This window comes from Gavia stellata, chromosome 21, assembly GCF_030936135.1.
Source record: "Gavia stellata isolate bGavSte3 chromosome 21, bGavSte3.hap2, whole genome shotgun sequence".
Classification (NCBI taxonomy): domain Eukaryota; kingdom Metazoa; phylum Chordata; class Aves; order Gaviiformes; family Gaviidae; genus Gavia; species Gavia stellata.
Window position 1 is genome coordinate 6,175,504 of NC_082614.1, and position 19,244 is coordinate 6,194,747.

At 61.1% G+C, this 19,244-nt stretch overlaps 1 protein-coding gene and 1 gene segment (V, D, J or C); both read left to right on the top strand.

Annotated features, from left to right (window-relative positions):
- Positions 1-802: 802 nt before the first annotated feature.
- Positions 803-5,843, top strand: LOC132318915 (Ig lambda chain V-1 region-like). The segment is given in 2 exon segments: positions 803-848; positions 5,485-5,843. Coding segments are annotated over 2 exon segments (405 nt in total).
- Positions 5,844-5,886: 43 nt separating this feature from the next.
- On the top strand, positions 5,887-7,689 carry LOC132318916 (immunoglobulin lambda-1 light chain-like). The gene is made up of 4 exons (XM_059827913.1): positions 5,887-5,951; positions 6,400-6,458; positions 6,599-6,901; positions 7,373-7,689. The coding sequence occupies exons 1-4, from the start codon at positions 5,887-5,889 to the stop codon at positions 7,687-7,689; spliced, it is 744 nt and encodes a 247-aa protein (XP_059683896.1).
- The last annotated feature ends 11,555 nt before the right edge of the window (positions 7,690-19,244 follow it).

Sequence of the window (19,244 nt, forward strand, 5' to 3'; positions counted from 1 at the left end):
CCATCCCACCTCCTGCTTAGGAGCAGCACGGAGAGGCAGAGGCAGGTCTGGGAGAGCTCTGCGCGGCTGTGTGAGGCTGGGCGTTTGCCCTCGTGCTTCAGAGGTAGCAAAGGCCTCGGCGCTTCCCCTCGTCCCCGCGGTGCTGCGGAGAAGTGGGGCCGTCTGCGCTGCCGGAGCACTCCCGGCCCCCGCCCCGGGAGGCCTCGGAGCACCGGCCCGCAGTGGGGGTGCGCTGCGGGCAGGGGGTGCTGGTGCGGCGCTGCGGGCTTGTGCTGGGCCGGCGGCGGGCGCGGAGCCCCGCGGAGAAGCGCCCGGGGCGGGAGGGGAGGGGGAGCGCGGCGGGAGGAGCTGTGCTGCCGCAGAGGGCTGCTGGGCGGGCGGGTGATGGCAGGGTCGCGGGCCGGGCTGCGGCGGCTGCAGGGGATGCGTCAGCAAGGCAGGGTAGGAAAGCGCTTCTGCCGTCCCTTGGCACGTGGCTTGGCTAAGGCTGTGTTCCCCAAAACCAGAGTGGAGGAGCGTTTGCCCAGACACCTGGGTCCAGCCGGTCAGAGTCTTGTGGCTGCTGAGAGAAGCCTGGCTGTGGTGCCCTGGAGCGACGCAGGACCTGGTTTTCCCGGCTGAGTGGCCCAGGGAGCAGGCAGCCCAGATCTATCTTGGTGCCGTTGGTGGGGCAGAGATGTGGATGTTGGGGGGCACATTTCCATGGAGGGGCTGCACCCAGGCCGGCAGGGGCTTAAGAGGGAGTTGGGGTCCACACCACAGTCCTGTTGGCGTGGGGACACAGAGCTGGTGGGATCACACCATGGCCTGGGCCCCTCTCCTTCTCGCGGTGCTTGCCCACAGCTCAGGTGCTGTGGCCAGACTCGCCGTACCTGGCTGGGCTTTTCTGATCCCATCCCCTTCCCGCTGCCTGGGGAGGGCTGTGCTCCTGAGACACTGGCTGACCCCTGTCTTCTCCCCTCTCTCCTCTCCCTCTCCAGGTTCCCTGGTCCAGGCAGCACTGACTCAGCCGCCCTCGGTGTCAAAGAACCCGGGAGAAACCGTCCAGATCACCTGCTCTGGGCTTGGCAGCAGCAATGCTGTCAGCTGGTACCAGCAGAAGGTACCTGGCAGTGCCCTTGTCACTGTGATCTATGATACCACCAACAGACCCTCGGACATCCCTGGGCGATTCTCCGGATCGTTGTCTGGCTCCGCAGGCACATTAACCATCACTGGGGTCCAACCGGAGGACAAGGCTGTCTATTACTGTGGTGGCTGGGATAGCAGTAGTGCTGGTCAGGGTCATGGTGATGCTGAGATTAGTTTTTTCCCTCTCGTTTGTTCCTACGACTCCCCTGCATGGGGAAGAGCTGCAGAGGGTAGGCAGTTGGTGCCTTTTTGCACTTGCGCCTATTCTGGCTCTGCCTTTGCAGGGTTTTTTTCTGCATCTCTGTCCTGATGCCACCTGCCCTCTGGTACTGCCGGTGCAGTGTTGGTGTGTGGTTTTGAGCACCTCCTTCCTTGCCCCAGGGACCTGCAAGCAATGGTTTCCGTGGGGCAGTAGTGCCGTGCTGCTGGGCAGGGGGACCTTCTGTCCCTCTTGTGTCTGAGAGCCTTTCCATGGAGATGAGCAGAGGTGGCATTTGGGGGAATCCCTGGGCTGAGTAGGGACCCATTGGCTCTGGGAAGGTCTGTCCATTGCAGGGCTCTGCTGTAAGCCACCAGGCATTATGTCCCCCCTTTCATTCCCCCTCCACCCCCTGCCCCAAGGACTCTGGGCCTGGGCTGCATTTGAGGACATTCCTGACTCATCCCAACGGGGGCAGAGAGCCCAAGAGCCAGAGCCCTAGTGCCCTGGGTGCTTTGTGCTGCTGTGGGGACAGGAGGTGTGTGGGGAGAGGGTGTTACTTGGGGCATGTTTGATCTTGGCAAGGCCCCAGCGGAGCTCATGCCCCATGCCCAGGCAGCCCCCTACCTCTGGTCGCCATGGTGCTGCCTCTCACCAGCCCATGCTGTGCTGGAGATGTCCCCATTCCCTTTGTCACACATTGTCTCCCCACGCAACTTCTCACTGACTGGGGACCCCAAATTTGCCTGTGACTCTGGCCAAGTCCATTCTCCTCCGACTGTGGCGTTCCCCGTCCCGCTGTCCGGGGAGGGCTGTGCTCCTGGGGCACTGGCTGACCCGCATCTTCTCCCCTCTCTCCTCTCCCTCTCCAGGTTCCCTGGTCCAGGCAGCGCTGACTCAGCCGCCCTCGGTGTCAAAGAACCTGGGAGAAACCGTCCAGATCACCTGCTCTGGGGTTAGCAGCAGCAGCAGCTGGGGTTAGCAGCAGCAGCAGCTATGCTTATGTTGGCTGGTACCAGCAGAAGGTACCTGGCAGTGCCCCTGTCACTGTGATCTATGGTAATGACAAAAGACCCTCGGGCATCCCTTCGCGATTCTCCGGATCCCAGTCTGGCTCCACTAGCACATTAACCATCACTGGGGTCCAACCCGAGGGTGAGGCTGTTTATTACTGTGGTAGCTACGACGGCAGCAATGCTGGTCAGCGTGATGGAGGCACCGACTCTGGCATTCCCTCTCCTCTTAATGCTGCCAGTTTTCCTCGCAGGAGCTTCGTGCTCTGGTCTTGGGATCTGTGTGCAGGGGTCTGGGTCCCTCCGTGGCATCATTGCCTTTAGGCACAGGGGCACCATCCTGTTGCCCAGGGAGAGCTGTGCTCCTGGGGCACTGGCTGACCCCCGTCTTCCCCCCTCTCTCCTCTCCCTCTCCAGGTTCCCTGGTCCAGGCAGCGCTGACTCAGCCGCCCTCGGTGTCAAAGAACCCGGGAGAAACCGTCCAGATCACCTGCTCCGGGGGTAGCAGCAGCTACTATGGCTGGTACCAGCAGAAGGTACCTGGCAGTGCCCCTGTCACTGTGATCTATACTAATGACAAAAGACCCTCGGACATCCCTTCACAATTCTCCGGATCCTTTTCTGGCTCCACGGGCACTTTAACCATCACTGGGGTCCAACCCGAGGATGAGGCCGTCTATTACTGTGGTGGCTACGACAGCAGCAATGCTGGTTAGGGTCATGGTGATGCGGAGATATTTTTTTTTCCGTCCTGTTCATTGCTACGCCTTCCCCTGCATGGGGAAGAGCTGCGGAAGGTAGGCAGTTTGCACCCTTGGGGCTTGCAGCTGTTGTGGCTCTTGCTTTGCAGGGTTTTGTCTGCAAATTAGTCCTGATGCCACCTCCCCTCTGGTGCTCATACTGTGCTGGAGATGCCCCCATTCCCTTCGTCACACATCGTCTCCCCACGCAGCTTCTCACCGACTGGGGACCTCCTGCTCTGCAGCCCCTGGCTGCTGGCCTGGATGTGGCCCCATTTGTCTCCAGACTGCTGCAAACAATGGGTGCCCATGGCCAGCCGTGCCCCTGGCCTGCCCAGTCTCAGTGACAGGGATGAAGTGTGCCCCAAGGGACAACAGGCAGGGAGAGGGTCCAGGTTCCGGGTACAGCCACCCCTCAGGGAATGCCTGGGCTTGGGGCTGCACCCAGGGTGTCCTATCCATCCGCTTGCAGGCAGAGGACTCCCATCACTATCCCACTGCCTGGGGAGGGTCGTGCTCCTGGGACACTTGCTGACCCCCATCCTCTCCCCTCTCCCTCTCTGGTCTCTAGGCAGGGCCTACTCAGCCCCTCTCGATGTACGTGTCCCCAAGTGCAAACACCTGGATCTCCTGGTCCAGGATTAACAATTACTATGGCTGGTTCCAGCAGAAGGTAACTGGCAGTGCCCCTGTCACTGTGATCTACGACAGCACAAAGAGACCCTCGGGCATCCCTGCACGATTCTGTGGATCCACATCCAGCTCCACATCCATGTTAACTGTCACTGGGGTCCCAGCTGAGGACGAGGCTGTCTATTACTGTGGTGCTCAGGACGGCAGTGCTGATCAGCATCCCGGTGCCCCGCAGGGTGGCCATGGTTGGGAGCTCTGGGTTGACCATTACTGTCCGCTGGGCGTGGGTGGCAGTGATCCTGACGTCGATGCTGGAGGACGTGGAAGTGGGACGGCTCCTGGAAGTGCAGACTTGTGGTGTGGCTGGTTGTTCCTGCCCTCAATATGTCTTATCCTGTGGCTGGTCCTGTGGCCCAGAGAAGCCAGGAGAGACCCTGTCATCATCTCTGGGTGTCTGGCTTTGGTCCGTGGGCTCCCTGCCAGTTCAGGGCTGATGCCCACCCTCCTCTGGTGACTGCAGCTGTGCCTAAGGCCCCTGTGTCTGTGTGAGCGGCTGTCCCCTGTGAGCACGGGGTGCCTTGGGCAGGGTGCCGTGCAGAAGCTGTGAAGGTTGTGGCAGGGGCTGGAGGACTTGGTCGAAGCTGTGGTAGGGGTGAGGGACAGCATGGGCAGAGTCCTGTACCAGGCTCTGCTCTCAGTTCCTCTGGTGCTGTCCCTGAGGGCCTTCTCGTCCCCACATGGTGTCAGTGTGGCTCTGCACAAGTCTTGAGGTTCACGGGTCAGCAAGGAGCCAAAGGGGCTGGTGACAGCCAGGTGCCAGTGTGTAACACGCTGGTGCAGGGCAGTCCCAACAGACCCCTTTGGAGGCTGCTGTGGCCCGTGCTGTCGGCAGGTAGCAGAGGGGCTGCCCCAGCCGGACAAGTGTGGGAGGATGCTGCGTGCACTTCATTGGTATGAACTCCAGCTCAGATCTATTCGTGGTTGCTGAGAGGCTCACTTTGCAGTTGGAGGAACTGGGGGCTTGTGTTTCTTTACTGTTGGGTAGCTTTGAAGCTCCGGGTCTCCGTGTGGCTCCAGTCCCCTCCAAAATCCCTGTTCTCTGCTCTGCAGTTCTCTTGTGGCACTTAACAAAGGCCCAGTTGTGGCACCCTTGTTTGAAGCAGGACCTGGTTTTCCCAGCTCCTCTGTCACCACTGCTGAGCAGCGCACGGCTAGCATGGCCACCCAGGGACCAGCAAGTCCATGGGCCAAGGTGGGGCTGTCCCCTGCCCTGTGCACAGGAGTTCCTGGTGCAGCGAGGCCACGGTCCTCCTGGGCAAGGCAGGCACTGGGTGGGCCCTGGCTGAGCTCAGAGATCAGCAGCCACGTTGGGGAAGGAGCAGGTACCCAGAGAGCCATCAGCCCAGACTGATCTTGCCACCTTTTGGTGGGCCAGAGACGTGCCTGCGGTGCGCAACGGGAGCACTGGGACACGAGCTGCCGCTGGACATTGGGGGCCACATTTCCATGGAGGGGCCATGGTTGAGCAGGTGGGGGCTTAAGAGGGAGTTGGGTCCACAGCACAGCCCCATCGGTGTGGGGCGCAGAGCTGGTGGGATCACACCATGGCCCGGGCCCCCCCTCCCCTTCATGGTGCTCGCCCACAGCTCAGGTGCCTTGACCAGACTCGCTGCACCAATCTGGAGCTTTGGGCACAGGGGCCCTGTCCCGCTGCCTGTGGGGCACTGGCTGACCCCCATCTTCTCCCCTCTCTCCTCTCCCTCTCCAGGTTCCCTGGTCCAGGCAGCAGTGACTCAGCCGCCCTCGGTGTCAAAGAACCCGGGAGAAACCGTCCAGATCACCTGCTCTGGGAGCAGCAACAGCTATGGCTGGTTCCAGCAGAAGGTACCTGGCAGTGCCCCTGTCACTGTGATCTACTACAACGACAAGAGACCCTCGGACATCCCTTCGCGATTCTCCGGATCCAAGTCTGGCTCCACGGGCACGCTAACCATCACTGGGGTCCAACCCGAGGACGAGGCTGTCTATTACTGTGGTAACTACGAAAGCGGCTATACTGGTGCCACCGTGACACAGATCAATGGGAAAGTGAGACAAAAACCTCCCACCATTGCAGGGGCCATTTAGGAGTCTCTGCTGCCTCCGTCTGATGGTGGGGCTAGTGCCTGCCATGGCCCTGCCCTTGCTGCCCTGTGCTGCAGGTGGCTATACCTGGTGTCCCAGCTCAGCCATCCCGTAGAACCCCAGGTCTGTGCCTGTCCTCTGTCATTTGTGGAGGAGAGTGGATAGAATAGAATATTTCGGTTGGAAGTGACCTATAATGATCATCTAGTCCAACTGCCTGACCACTTCAGGGCTGACCAAAACTTAAAGCCTGTTATTAAGAGTTTTTAACAGCAGTTCCGGGGTCGTGCATGAGGCTGCCAGGGCAGCTCAGCGCTGGCCGGGGGCTGCTCTGTCGTGCTGCAAGAGGAGCCCGCGGGCTACTCCAGTGTTGGCTGTGTTTGCCCAGTGCCGGCCCACCGGGCTCATGCTCAGCCTGTGCAGGATCCCCCCAGCACCTCTGGCCCCCTGGGAAGCCCCTGGCCCTGGGCAATGCCCCAGTAAAGCCCCACAACAGCAAGGGGCTGACCGCTTGACGACTGACCCCGTCCTCGTCCTGTGTGGGGCGCTGCCACCCGAGCACCTGGCATCTGGCTGGCCTTGTCCCTCTCCTCCTCGCGGTGCTCGCCCACGGCTCAGGTGCCCTGGCAGGACTCGCTGCGCCCAGCCGGGGACTTTGAGCACCGGGGTCCTGGCCCCGTCCCGCTGTCCGGGGAGGGCTGTGCTCCTGGGGCACTGGCTGACCCTCATCTTCTCCCCTCTCTCCTCTTCCTCTCCAGGTTCCCTGGTCCAGGCAGCGCTGACTCAGCCGCCCTCGGTGTCAAAGAACCCGGGAGAAACCGTCGAGATCACCTGCTCCGGGCTTAGCAGCAGCAGCGGTGATGGTGTTGGCTGGTACCAGCAGAAGGTACCTGGCCATGCCCCGGTCACTGTGATCAACTGGAATGACAAGAGACCCTCGGGCATCCCTGGGCGATTCTCTGGATCCCAGTCCGGATCTACGTCCACGTTAACCATCACCGGGGTCCAACCCGAGGATGAGGCTGTCTATTTCTGTGGTAGCTATGAAAGCAGCGGCTATGGTGCCTGGTGACAATGAATAACAGGAAGGGAGACACACACTCCAAAATCAGAGGAAGGGTTTCAGCCCTTCTCTCTCCTGGCCAAGCAGAGTTGTGCCTGTGGGTCTTAGCCAGGCTCCTGTCCCCTCTGCACATCCATGGTTGTGAATGTCCTCCCTTTCCTGTCCCAGAGAACTGCAGGTTCTCTTGGTCTCGCCCAACTGCTGGGGACCATTGTCCTTGTCCCTACAAAATTCAGTGTGGCCTTGTCACCCACGCCACTGCCTCTTCTTACTGATGACCATGCTCTGCTGCCAGAGCTGCCTCTGTTCTGAGATGTGGTGTGCTGCCCTCTGCTCCCCAAATTTCCCCATGTCTCTGGCTGTGTCTGTTCTCCAACTGTGGCATTCCCTTCCCACTGCCTGGGCAGAGCTGTGCTCCTGAGGCACTGGCTGACCCCCGTCTTCTCCTCGCTCTCCTCTCCTTCTCCAGGTTCCCTGGTCCAGGCAGCACTGACTCAGCCGCCCTCGGTGTCAAAGAACCTGGGAGAAACCGTCCAGATCACCTGCTCCGGGGTTAGCAGTGGTTATTACGGCTGGTATGAGCAGAAGCCTGGCAGTGCCCCTGTCACTGTGATCTATAGCAGCAACAAGAGACCCTCGGACATCCCTTCGCGATTCTCCGGATCCACGTCCGGCACCACCGGCACGTTAACCATCACTGGGGTCCAACCCGAGGACGAGGCTGTCTATTACTGTGGTGGCTCCGACAGCAGCAGTGCTGATCAGGGTGATGAAGGCACTGGTTAATGAGGAAGTGAGACACAGACCGCAGCGTCAAAGAGGAAGGTTTTCAGTCCTTTTTTCTCATGGCCAAGCAGAGTTGTGGCTGTGGAGCTGAGGCAGGTTCCCGTCCCCTGTCCAAGGACATGACTGTGAATGTCCCCACTTCCATGCCCCAAGGCACAGGAGGTTACTCTGGGGCTGGGGGTTCCTTTTCCCTGTCCCTGTAATAGCAACGGCATTGCATCATCCCCAGCCCTGCTGCCTTTTGCTCCTGGCAGCCCCCTTCTCCCACTGCTGCTGGAGCTGCCTCTGCTGGGTTGCTCTGGGCCAGGCTGGGCTCTGGTCCCCAGAAATTTCTGTAGCCATGACCACGTCTCTTTCCCTCAGAGGGTGGTGTTCCACTTCCCTGCTGCTGCCAGCTCTCCTTACAGGGCCATGGGTCTCTAGTCTTCAGCTCTGTCTGTGGGGCTGTGGATCCCTCTGTGCCATCAGGCCCTTTGGGCACAGGGCCGCGTCTCACTGCCCAGGGAGGGCTGTGCTCCCGGGGCACTGGCTGAACCCCATCTTCTCCCTTCTCTTCCTTTCCAGGTTTCCTCATCCAGGCAGCACTGTCCAGCAGCCCTTGGTGTCAGTGAACCTAAGATAAAACTGGATTACGTGCTCTGGGAGTAGCAACCAGTATGGCTGGTACCAGCAGAAGGTACCTGGCAGTGCCCCTGTCACTGTCATCTATGACAACACCAAGAGACCCTCGGGCATTCCTTCACGATTCTCCAGATCCACGTCTGGCTCCACAGCCACGTTAACCATCACTGGGGTCCAACCCGAGGACGAGGCTGTCTATTACTGTGGTAGCTGGGACAGCAGCGGTGATACTGTTGTAGCGACACAGAGAGATGTGGAAGTGAGCTACAGAGGAGATAAAAATGGGGGATTTCTGCCCTTCTCCTTCATGGCTGAACAGGGCTGTGGGGCTGAGGCAGGATTGTATCCTCTCTGTATGGCCATGGCTGTAAATGTCCTCCCAATTGTGCCTCATGGTGCAGGAGGTGGCTCTGGGGCTATGGGCACCTCGTCCTGGTCCCTACAGAAGGCATGGCATTGCTTTGTCCCCAGCTCTGCTGCCTCTTTCTGCTGGCAGCTCTGTCCTGCTGGTGCTGCCCATTCTCCACACAGGGCCCCAGGGCTCTGGCCTTGGGCTCTGGGTGTGGGTCTCTAGCTTCCTCCATTTCCTTGGTGGTATCATTGCCTTTGGGCACAGGGGCCCCATCTCGCTGCCCAGGGAGAGCTGTGCTCCTGGGGCACTGGCTGACCCCCATCTTCTCCCCTCTCTCCTCTCCCTCTCCAGGTTCCCTGGTCCAGGCAGCGCTGACTCAGCCGCCCTCGGTGTCAAAGAACCCGGGAGAAACCGTCCAGATCACCTGCTCCGGGGTTAGCAGTGGCAGCTATGATTATCTAGGTACGTCCCAGCCGAAACCTGGCAGTGCCCCTGTCACTGTGATCTATGAGAGCAGCAAGAGACCCTCGGGCATCCCTTCGCGATTCTCCGGATCCAAGTCTGGCTCCACAGCCACGTTAACCATCACTGGGGTCCAACCTGAGGACGAGGCTGTCTATTACTGTGGTGGCTTGGACAGCAGCAGCAGCTATGGTGTCTAGTGAAAATGAGTAATAGGAAGTGAGACACAGACTCCAAAATCAGAGGAAGCTTTTCAGCCTTTCTCCCTCCTGGCCAAGCAGAGTTGTCGCTGTGGGGCTGGGGCAGGTTCCTCTCCCCTCTGCACGGCCATGGCTGTGAATGTCCTCCCTTTCATGTCCTAGAGCACTGGAGGTGACTTTGTGGCTGGGGACCATTGTCCCTGTCCCTACAAAATTCTCAGCGTGGCCTTGCCTGCCACCCCACTGCCTCTCGCTGCTGATGACCAGGTCCTCCTGCTGCTGCCAGAGCTGCCTCCATGCTGGGGTGCCTTGTGCTGGCCTCTGCTCCCCAAACTTGCCTGTTACTCTGGCCAAATCCATTCTCCTCCAACTGTGGCATTCCCCATCCTGCTGCCCGGGGAGAGCTGTGCTCCTGGGGCACTGGCTGACCCCCATCTTCTCCCCTCTCTCCTCTTCCTCTCCAGGTTCCCTGGTCCAGGCAGCGCTGACTCAGCCGCCCTCGGTGTCAAAGAACCTGGGAGAAACCGTCCAGATCACCTGCTCCGGTAGTGGCAGCTACTATAGATGGTATCAGCAGAAGGTTCCTGGCCGTGGCCCTGTCACTGTGATCTATGATGACACCAACAGACCCTCGGACATCCCTTCGCGATTCTCTGGATCCTTGTCTGGCTCCACAGCCACGTTAACCATCACTGGGGTCCAACCCGAGGATGAGGCTGTCTATTACTGTGGTAGTGCAGATGGCAGCAGTGCGAACCCGGGAGAAACCGTCCAGATCACCTGCTCTGGGAGCAGCTACAGCTATGGCTGGTACCAGCAGAAGGTACCTGGCAGTGCCCCTGTCACTGTGATCTATGCTAATGACAAGAGACCCTCGGGCATCCCTTCGTGATTCTCTGGATCCCAGTCTGGCACCACAGGCACGCTAACCATCACTGGGGTCCAACCCGAGGACGAGGCTGTCTATTACTGTGGTAGTGACGACAGCAGCTATAATGATGATACGGAGCATTGAGAAAGTAATACAAAAACCTCCCGCCATTGCAGGGGCCAGTTCGGAGTCTCCTCTGTCTCAGTTTGGTGGTGGGGCAGGTCCCCTCCGTGACCCTGCCCTTGCTGCCCTGTGCTGCAGGTGGCTGTGCCTGGTGTCTCAGCTTAGCTGTCCCTTAGAGCCCCAGATCTGTGCCTCTAGCCTGCCATTTGTGAAGGTGAGTGGATAGAATAGGATAGGATAGAACAGAATAGAAGAGAATATTTCAGTTGGAAGTGACGTCCAATGATCATCTAGTCCAACTGCCTGACCATTTCAGGGCTGACCAAAACTTAAAGCCTGTTATTAAGGGCTTTGTCCAAACGCCTCTGTAACACTGACAGGCCTGGGGCATCGACCTCCTCTCTAGGAAGCCTGTCTGGTGTTTGACCCCCCTCTCGGTAAAGAAATGCTGGCATGACCTGCCTGGTGCTGCAGGGCCGAGTTCGCCCTGCGCTCCCCGGCTGGCACCCAGGGCCCTGCCAGGTGCCTCCCTGCCCTCCTCCCAGCCCACCCGTGCCGGGAGCCCCCGGGGCACCACCCCAGCGGGGTTCAGCCCTCTGAAACTGTGGCCCCAGCACCCAGAGGTGGGAACATGCCCTGGGCTGGGGAGCTGGGCCAAAGCTTTGCCTTCAAGCCCTGGGAAGGGATGTTTCCCGTGGGCAGAGCAGCTCCAGGGTCATCGTGAGGCTGCCAGGGCAGCTCAGCGCTGGCCGGGCGCTGCTCTGTCGTGCTGCAAGAGGAGCCCGCGGGCTACTCCAGTGTTGGCTGTGTTTGCCCGGTGCCGGCCCACCGGGCTCATGCTCAGCCTGTGCAGGATCCCCCCAGCACCTCTGGCCCCCTGGGAAGCCCCTGGCCCTGGGCAATGTCCCACTACGGCCCCACAACAGCAAGGGGCTGACCGCTTGATGGCTGACCCAGTCCTCGTCCTGTGTTGGGTGCTGCCACCCGAGCACCTGGCATCTGGCTGGCCTTGTCCCTCTCCTCCTTGCGGTGCTCGCCCACGGCTCAGGTGCCCTGGCAGGACTCGCTGCGCCCAGCTGGGGACTTTGGGCACCGGGGTCCTGGCCCCGTCCCGCTGTCCGGGGAGGGCTGTGCTCCTGGGGCACTGGCTGACCCTCATCTTCTCCCCTCTCTCTTCTCCCTCTCCAGGTTCCCTGGTCCAGGCAGCGCTGACTCAGCCGCCCTCGGTGTCAAAGAACCCGGGAGAAACTGTCGAGATCACCTGCTCTGGGAGCAGCTATGGTTATTATGGCTGGTATGAGCACAAATCTGGCAGTGCCCCTGTCACTGTGATCTATTTAAACAACAAGAGACCCTCGGACATCCCTGGGCGATTCTCCGGATCCCAGTCCGGATCTACGTCCACGTTAACTATCAGTGGTGTCCAAGCCGAGGATGAGGCTGTCTATTACTGTGGTGCTTGGGACGGCAGTGCTGATCAGCATCCCGGTGCCCCACAGGTTGGCCATGGTTGGGAGCTCTGGGTTGACCGTTACTGTCCGCTGGGCGTGGGTGGCAGCGATCCTGACATCGGTGCTGGAGGACGTGGAAGTGGGACAGCTCCTGGAAGTGCAGACTTGTGGTGTGGCTGGTTGTTCCTGCCCTCAAAACGTGATGTTGGCACTGGTCCTGTGTGTTTATTTACTGTTGGGTAGCCCCCGTGCCAGGAGACCAGCTCTCTCCCTTCCCAGGGAAGGCAGTGGGACTCCCCTGTTACCAGGGTTTTACTTAGCCCACGTGTTGGGCATGACAGGCGGCACTGGTGTGTCTGGGGCTGCTTCCTGGGCCCAAAGAGGGGTGAGTTGCAGCAGCTTCTTGATGTTGTTTTGCTTTCTGGTGTCTTCCCGGAAGCTGCATGCTAATATTTTGTAGGCACTCAGACTTCTGGAGGCACTGTCAGCTTAAATGTCTGAGCCTGACATGACTTGGGCTGTTCAGTAGCCTCGAGGGCTGTTCTAGGCTACGTGCAACTCTGCCCAGGAGGCTGTTGTCAGTGCCTGCAGGCTGCAGTGTTTCCCAGATCCCTCCAGCCCTTGGCAATGAAGCGCAGTCGCCTTAAAATCAGGTTAAAAGCTGGTCCCGGTTTACAGCCAGAGCTTAAGGCAGAGGCCAGGGCGTTCTGCCTCGTCCCCGCGGTGCTGCGGAGAAGTGGGGGCGTCTGCGCTGCCGGAGCACTCCCGGCCCCCGCCCCGGGAGGCCTCGGAGCACCGGCCCGCAGTGGGGGTGCGCTGCGGGCAGGGGGTGCTGGTGCGGCGCTGCGGGCTTGTGCTGGGCCGGCGGCGGGCGCGGAGCCCCGCGGAGAAGCGCCCGGGGCGGGAGGGGAGGGGGAGCGCGGCGGGAGGAGCTGTGCTGCCGCAGAGGGCTGCTGGGCGGGCGGGTGATGGCAGGGTCGCGGGCCGGGCTGCGGCGGCTGCAGGGGATGCGTCAGCAAGGCAGGGTAGGAAAGCGCTTCTGCCGTCCCTTGGCACGTGGCTTGGCTAAGGCTGTGTTCCCCAAAACCAGAGTGGAGGAGCGTTTGCCCAGACACCTGGGTCCAGCCGGTCAGAGTCTTGTGGCTGCTGAGAGAAGCCTGGCTGTGGTGCCCTGGAGCGACGCAGGACCTGGTTTTCCCGGCTGAGTGGCCCAGGGAGCAGGCAGCCTGCAGCCATCTCGGTGCCTTTGGTTGGCACTGGCTGACCCCTGTCTTCTCCCCTTTCTCCTCTTCCTCTCCAGGTTCCCTGGTCCAGGCAGCGCTGACTCAGAAACCCTCAGTGTCAAAGAACGTGGGACAAACTGTCCAGATCACCTGCTCTGGTGGTGACAGCTACTATGGCTGGTTCCAGCAGAAGGTACCTGGCAGTGCCCCTGTCACTGTCATCTATGACAACACCAAGAGACCCTCGGGCATCCCTTCACGGTTCTCCGGATCCAAGTCTGGCTCCACAGCCACGTTAACCATCACTGGGGTCCAACCCGAGGACGAGGCTGTCTATTACTGTGGTAGCTACGACAGCAGCAGCAATGGTGAATGGTGACAATGAGTAACAGGAAGTGAGACTCCAAAATCAGAGGAAGCTTTTCAGCCTTTCTCCCTCCTGGCCAAGCAGAGTTGTCGCTGTGGGGCTGGGGCAGGTTCCTCTCCCCTCTGCACGGCCATGGCTGTGAATGTCCTCCCTTTCATGTTCTAGAGCGCTGGAGGTGACTTTGTGGCTGGGGACTATTGTCCCTGTCCCTACAAAATTCACAGCGTGGCCTTGCCTGCCACCTCACTGCCTCTCGCTGCTGATGACCAGGTCCTCCTGCTGCTGCCAGTTTGCTCCCCAAACCTGCCTGTTACTCTGGCCAAGTCCATTCTCCTCCAACTGTGGCATTCCCCATCCTGCTGCCCGGGGAGAGCTGTGCTCCTGGGGCACTGGCTGACCCCCATCTTCTCCCCTCTCTCCTCTTCCTCTCCAGGTTCCCTGGTCCAGGCAGCGCTGACTCAGCCGCCCTCGGTGTCAAAGAACCCGGGAGAAACCGTCCAGATCACCTGCTCCGGGCTTAGCAGCAGCAGCTATGCTTATGCTGGCTGGTACCAGCAGAAGGTTCCTGGCAGTGCCCCTGTCACTGTGATCTACCAGAACACCAACAGACCCTCGGGCATCCCTTCGCGATTCTCCGGATCCGCATCTGGCTCCACGGCCACGTTAACCATCACTGGGGTCCAACCCGAGGACGAGGCTGTCTATTACTGTGGTAGCGGAGATGGCAGCAGTGCTGATATCATTGTGACACGGAGCCACAGGCAAGCGAGACCTTGAGTGTCAAAGAGGTTGATTTTATCTCCTTCCTCTCAGCCAGGTTGGGCCCTCTCTCTGGCTTTGGGGTTTTCCCTTTTCCCTCCCCGTGCCCTTTCCCACGTGCCCTGTGTCTCAGGGCTGTGACTATGTCCCCAGTGATGGGGCTCTGCTGCTGGAGAGGCCCTGGCTGGGCTCGTCCCCACTGCCCCATATACACGTGAGGGGCAGAGGAGCCTGGGAGAGTGTTAGGAGCTGGAGCCTGCGGAGCTGCCTGGGAAAAGATTTGCTGTGTTTCTGCTCCCCCAGGCTGAGTCTTGCCCGGGGCCCTGCGGCACTGCACCGGCACTGAGTGGTGGGGCTGGGTGTCTGGGTGTTTGCCAGCCGGGGGGAGCCTCAGGCACTGTGCTTGGGCAGTGAGAGCTTCTGCCTCAGCCCCTTGCCCTTACGCAGGTCTGGCTCAGCCGCCACCAGTGTCCTTGTCCCTGGGGCAAACCACCTAGATCTGCTTCAGGAGTAGCCACGGTGCTTATGGCTGGTTCCAGCAGAAGGTTCCTGGCAGTGCCCCTGTCACTGTGATCTACCAGAACACCAACAGACCCTCGGGCATCCCTTCACGATTCTCCGGATCCTTGTCTGGCTCCACAGCCACGTTAACCATCACTGGGGTCCAAGCCGAGGATGAGGCTGTCTATTACTGTGGTGGCCGCGACAGCAGCAGTTATGATCCCATGGTGACACAGAGCAATGGGGAAGTGACGCAGAAACCTCCTGCCATTGCAGGGACCAGTTAGGAGTCTCTGCTGTCCCACCATTGCGCATCAGAGGAGGGCTGTACTCCTGGGGCACTGGCTGACCCCTGTCTTCTCATCGCTCTCCTCTCCCTCTCCAGGTTCCCTGGTCCAGGCAGCGCTGACTCAGCCACCCTCGGTGTCAAAGAACCCAGGAGAAACCGTCCAGATCACCTGCTCCGGGCTTTACAGCAGCAGCTATGCTGTCGGCTGGTTCCAGCAGAAGGTACCTGGCAGTGCCCCTGTCACTGTGATCTACAACAGCAACCAGAGACCCTCGGGCATCCCTTCGCGATTCTCCGGATCCAAGTCCGGCACCACAGGCACGCTAACCATCAGTGGGGTCCAACCCGAGGACGAGGCTGTCTATTACTGTGGTGGCAACGACGGCAGCTATAATGGTGACACGGAGCATTGAGGAAGTGATACAAAAACCTCCCGCCATTGCAGGAGCCAGTTCGGAGTCTCCTCTGTCTCTGTTGATGGTGGGGCAGGTCCCCTCCATGGCCCTGCCCTTGCTGCCCTGTGCTGCAGGTGGCTGTGCCTGGTGTCCCGGCTCACCTGTCCCTTAGAGCCCCAGGTCTGCGCCCATCCCCTGTCGCCTGGGGAGGGGATGACCACCAGCAGCCCTGCTCCTGCCCCTGTCCCTCGCTGCACCAGGACCTCCCTCGTCACTGGCGCCGGCTCCTCACCACCCTCTTGCCTCGCCCTGGAGCTGCCGTGAGGCGCTGTGGCTGCTGGCGGGCTTCTCCCTGTCCGGGAGGCGTCCAGCTGGCACAACTCTGAGCGAGCACTGGCACAGGAATGTCCGATGGCTCCTGCAGCCAAAGGGCCCCGGCTGGAGCCACGCAGCAGGCAGGGAGCACGGCAGCGCTGGGCAGTTGCAGAGGCCCCTGTGCTGCGGGGACGTTCAAGGCCTGGGCAGGGGGAGGTGTGGGCTGAGGGGCCGCAGTGGTGCCAATGGGTGTGGGGTGGCCGGCGCGGCTGGGTGCAGGCTGGGGGAGCCCAGCTGGCCTGGGCTGCAGGTGAGGGGTCCCTGGCTGTGCGCGGGCAGGACCTGCCCTCAGCAAGGTCTGTGCCCTGCTCCTGGGCATCACCCTTGGGAAGTTCAGCCTGCTGAAACCTCAGCCCCGTCACGGATAGTCGGGACTGAGCTGCCAGCCAAGGGGAAGGGACAAAGCTTCACCTTCAAACCCTTCGATGAGGAGCTTGGGGGAGCAAAGCCCTGCTGGTGGGAAGCCCGGGAAGCTGACAGTCTACCAAGGGCTGCAGGCCAGGGGAGCTTGCGGCTCCATTCCCAGGGACCCTGCCCACTGGGGCTGCTCCACAGGCAGTGTGCCCTGGAGATTGCCCGTTGGAGGCCTGAGCCCATCTGGAGGGTGCTGGGCTGTGGGGCAGAGCTCGAAGGCGTGGGGCTGGGCACTGGCTTCTCTGCTCACCCAAGGCCATGACCAGGCAGGAGAAGGTCGGGGCGGGGGGAAAGGCTGCAGCTGCACCCAGGGAAGGAGGGGGCAATGAGGGGATCTGTCCTGATGTCTCGGGCTGGGGGGCAGAAAGGCGTTGGTCACGTGCCCATAGCTTTCTGCAGCTGGTGCTGCGCCGGCCCCTCAGTGCTCTGGGCGGTCCAGGCAGGATCTGGCCCTGAGCGCGGGGTCAGATTTGCATGGAGGGGCTGTGCCCCAGGCGGGCAGGGGCTTATAAGGGAGTTGGGGTCAACGGCACAGCCCCATCGGCGTGGGGACGCAGAGCTGGTGGGATTGCACCATGGCCTGGGCCCCTCTCCTCCTCGCGGTGCTCGCCCATGTCTCAGGTGCCCTGGCCAGACTCGCTGCGCTCAGCCAGGGCCTTTGGGCACTGGGGTCCCAACCCCATCCTGCTGCCCGGGGAGGGCTGTTCTTCTTGGGCACTGGCTGACCCCCATCTTCTTCCCTCTCTCCTCTTCCTCTCCAGGTTCCCTGGTCCAGGCAGCGCTGACTCAGCCGCCCTCGGTGTCAAAGAACCCGGGAGAAACCGTCCAGATCACCTGCTCTGGTGGTAGCGGCAGCTATGGTTGGTACCAGCAGAAGGTACCTGGCAGTGCCCCTGTCACTGTGATCTACTGGAATGACGACAGACCCTCGGGCATTCCTTCGCGATTCTCCGGATCCAAGTCTGGCTCCACAGCCACGTTAACCATCACTGGGGTCCAACCCGAGGACGAGGCTGTCTATTACTGTGGTAGCTACGAAAGCGGCTATACTGGTGCCACCGTGACACAGATCAATGGGGAAGTGATACAAAAACCTCCCGCCATCACAAGGGCCATTTGGGAGTCTATGCGGTCTGTTTGATGGTGGGGCAGGTCCCTGCCATGGCCCTGCCCTTGCTGCCCTGTGCTGCAGGTGGCAGTGCCTCGTGTCCAGGCTCAGCTGTCCCTTAGAGCCCCAGATCTGTGCCTGTCCCTTATCAGTTAGGGAGGGGATGACTCCCCAGGGGCTGCCCTTTCCCTGCCCCGTGCTGCAGGGCCGAGTTCGCCCTGCGCTCCCCGGCTGGCACCCAGGGCCCTGCCAGGTGCCTCCCTGCCCTCCTCCCAGCCCACCCGTGCCGGGAGCCCCCGGGGCACCACCCCAGCGGGGTTCAGCCCTCTGAAACTGTGGCCCAGCACCCAGAGGTGGGAACATGCCCTGGGCTGGGGAGCTGGGCCAAAGCTTTGCCTTCAAGCCCTGGGAAGGGATGTTTCCCGTGGGCACAGCAGCTCCAGGGTCATCGTGAGGCTGCCAGGGCAGCTCAGCGCTGGCCGGGGGCTGCTCTGTCGTGCTGCAAGAGGAGCCCGCGGGCTACTCCAGTGTTGGCTGTGTTTGCCCAGTGCCGGCCCACCGGGCTCATGCTCAGCCTGTGCAGGATCCCCCCAGCACCTCTGGCCCCCTGGGAAGCCCCTGGCCCTGGGCAATGTCCCACTACAGCCCCATGACAGCAAGGGGCTGCGCAGCACCCTGACCCAGTCCCTGTGCTTTGCTGCGGGACCCTGGGACTGCGGCTACTGCTGGGGACAAAGGCACCGGCTCTGCCGTGTCATGGGGTGACGCTTGTTTTGAGCAGTGACACTTCCTGCATCCCCACGAGTGTGGTGTGACGGGGCAGGGGACAAGGGCTGGTGGTGAGGGTGTGTGATAGGGCCAGGCTGTGGGCAGGGGTGCTGGCCCCATGGGGGGGCTGCATTTGCAGTGTCACGAGCTGTGGCGTGGGCAGCAGGGTCCCAGGTGGCCTTGTCCCCCAGCTCTATGCCCGAGACCATGGTGTTGGGAGTGAGGGCCACGTGCCATGGTCTGGGGCCAGGAGGGCATGGGCAGGGCTGCACCAAGCACCCTGCAGTCCTCAGGGGCGAGTTTACTCTGTGCTCCCCGATGAGCCCCGCTCCTGGCCCTGCTCCCCTCGCCTGCTCCAGGTTAAGGTCCCGGGTGCTCATTGGTCGTAGATAATATCATCTGAGGATCTTGGAAGGATAGAAATGGGCGTTCCATGATGGCGGGTTTTGGGCTCTGAGCTGGGATGTGTCTCCGGTCTGTGGCAGGGGACAAGCTCCACTGCATCTGGGGTGGTGGGGCTGGGTGTGGAGCGGGGAGGGAGGTGGGGAGAGAGGCGTGGACAGGATCCGGCCCTAAGCGCGGGGTCAGATTTGCATGGAGGGACTGTGTCTTGGGCAGGCGGGCGCTTAAATGGGAGTCAGGGTCAATGGCACAGCTTCATCAGTGTGGGGACGCAGAGCTAGTTGGATCACGCCATGGCCTGGGTCCCTCTCCTCCTCGCGGTGCTCGCGCATGGCTCAGTTGCCCTGGCAGGACTTGCTGCACCCAGCTGGGGACTTTGAGCACAGGGGTCCCAACCCCATGCCAGTGCCCCAGGAGGGCTGTTCTCCCTTGGGCACTGGCTGACCCCCATCTTCTCCCCTCTCTCCTCTTCCTCTCCAGGTTCCCTGGTCCAGGCAGCAGTGACTCAGCCGCCCTCGGTGTCAAAGAACCCGGGAGAAACCGTACAGATCACCTGCTCCGGGATTAGCAGTGGCAGCTATGTTGGTTGGTACCAGCAGAAGGTACCTGGCAGTGCCCCTGTCACTGTGATCTATCGCAACAATAACAGGCCCTGAGACATCCCTTCGCGATTCTCTGGCTCCATGTCCGGCACCACCGGCACGTTAACCATCACTGGGGTCCAACCTGAGGACGAGGCTGTCTATTACTGTGGTGGCTCCGACGGCAGCAATAATGTTCCCACAGTGACACATAGTAATGAGGAAGTGATACAAAAAACTCCTGCCATTGCAGGGGCCTGTTAGGAGTCTCTGCTGTCCTCATTTAATGTTGG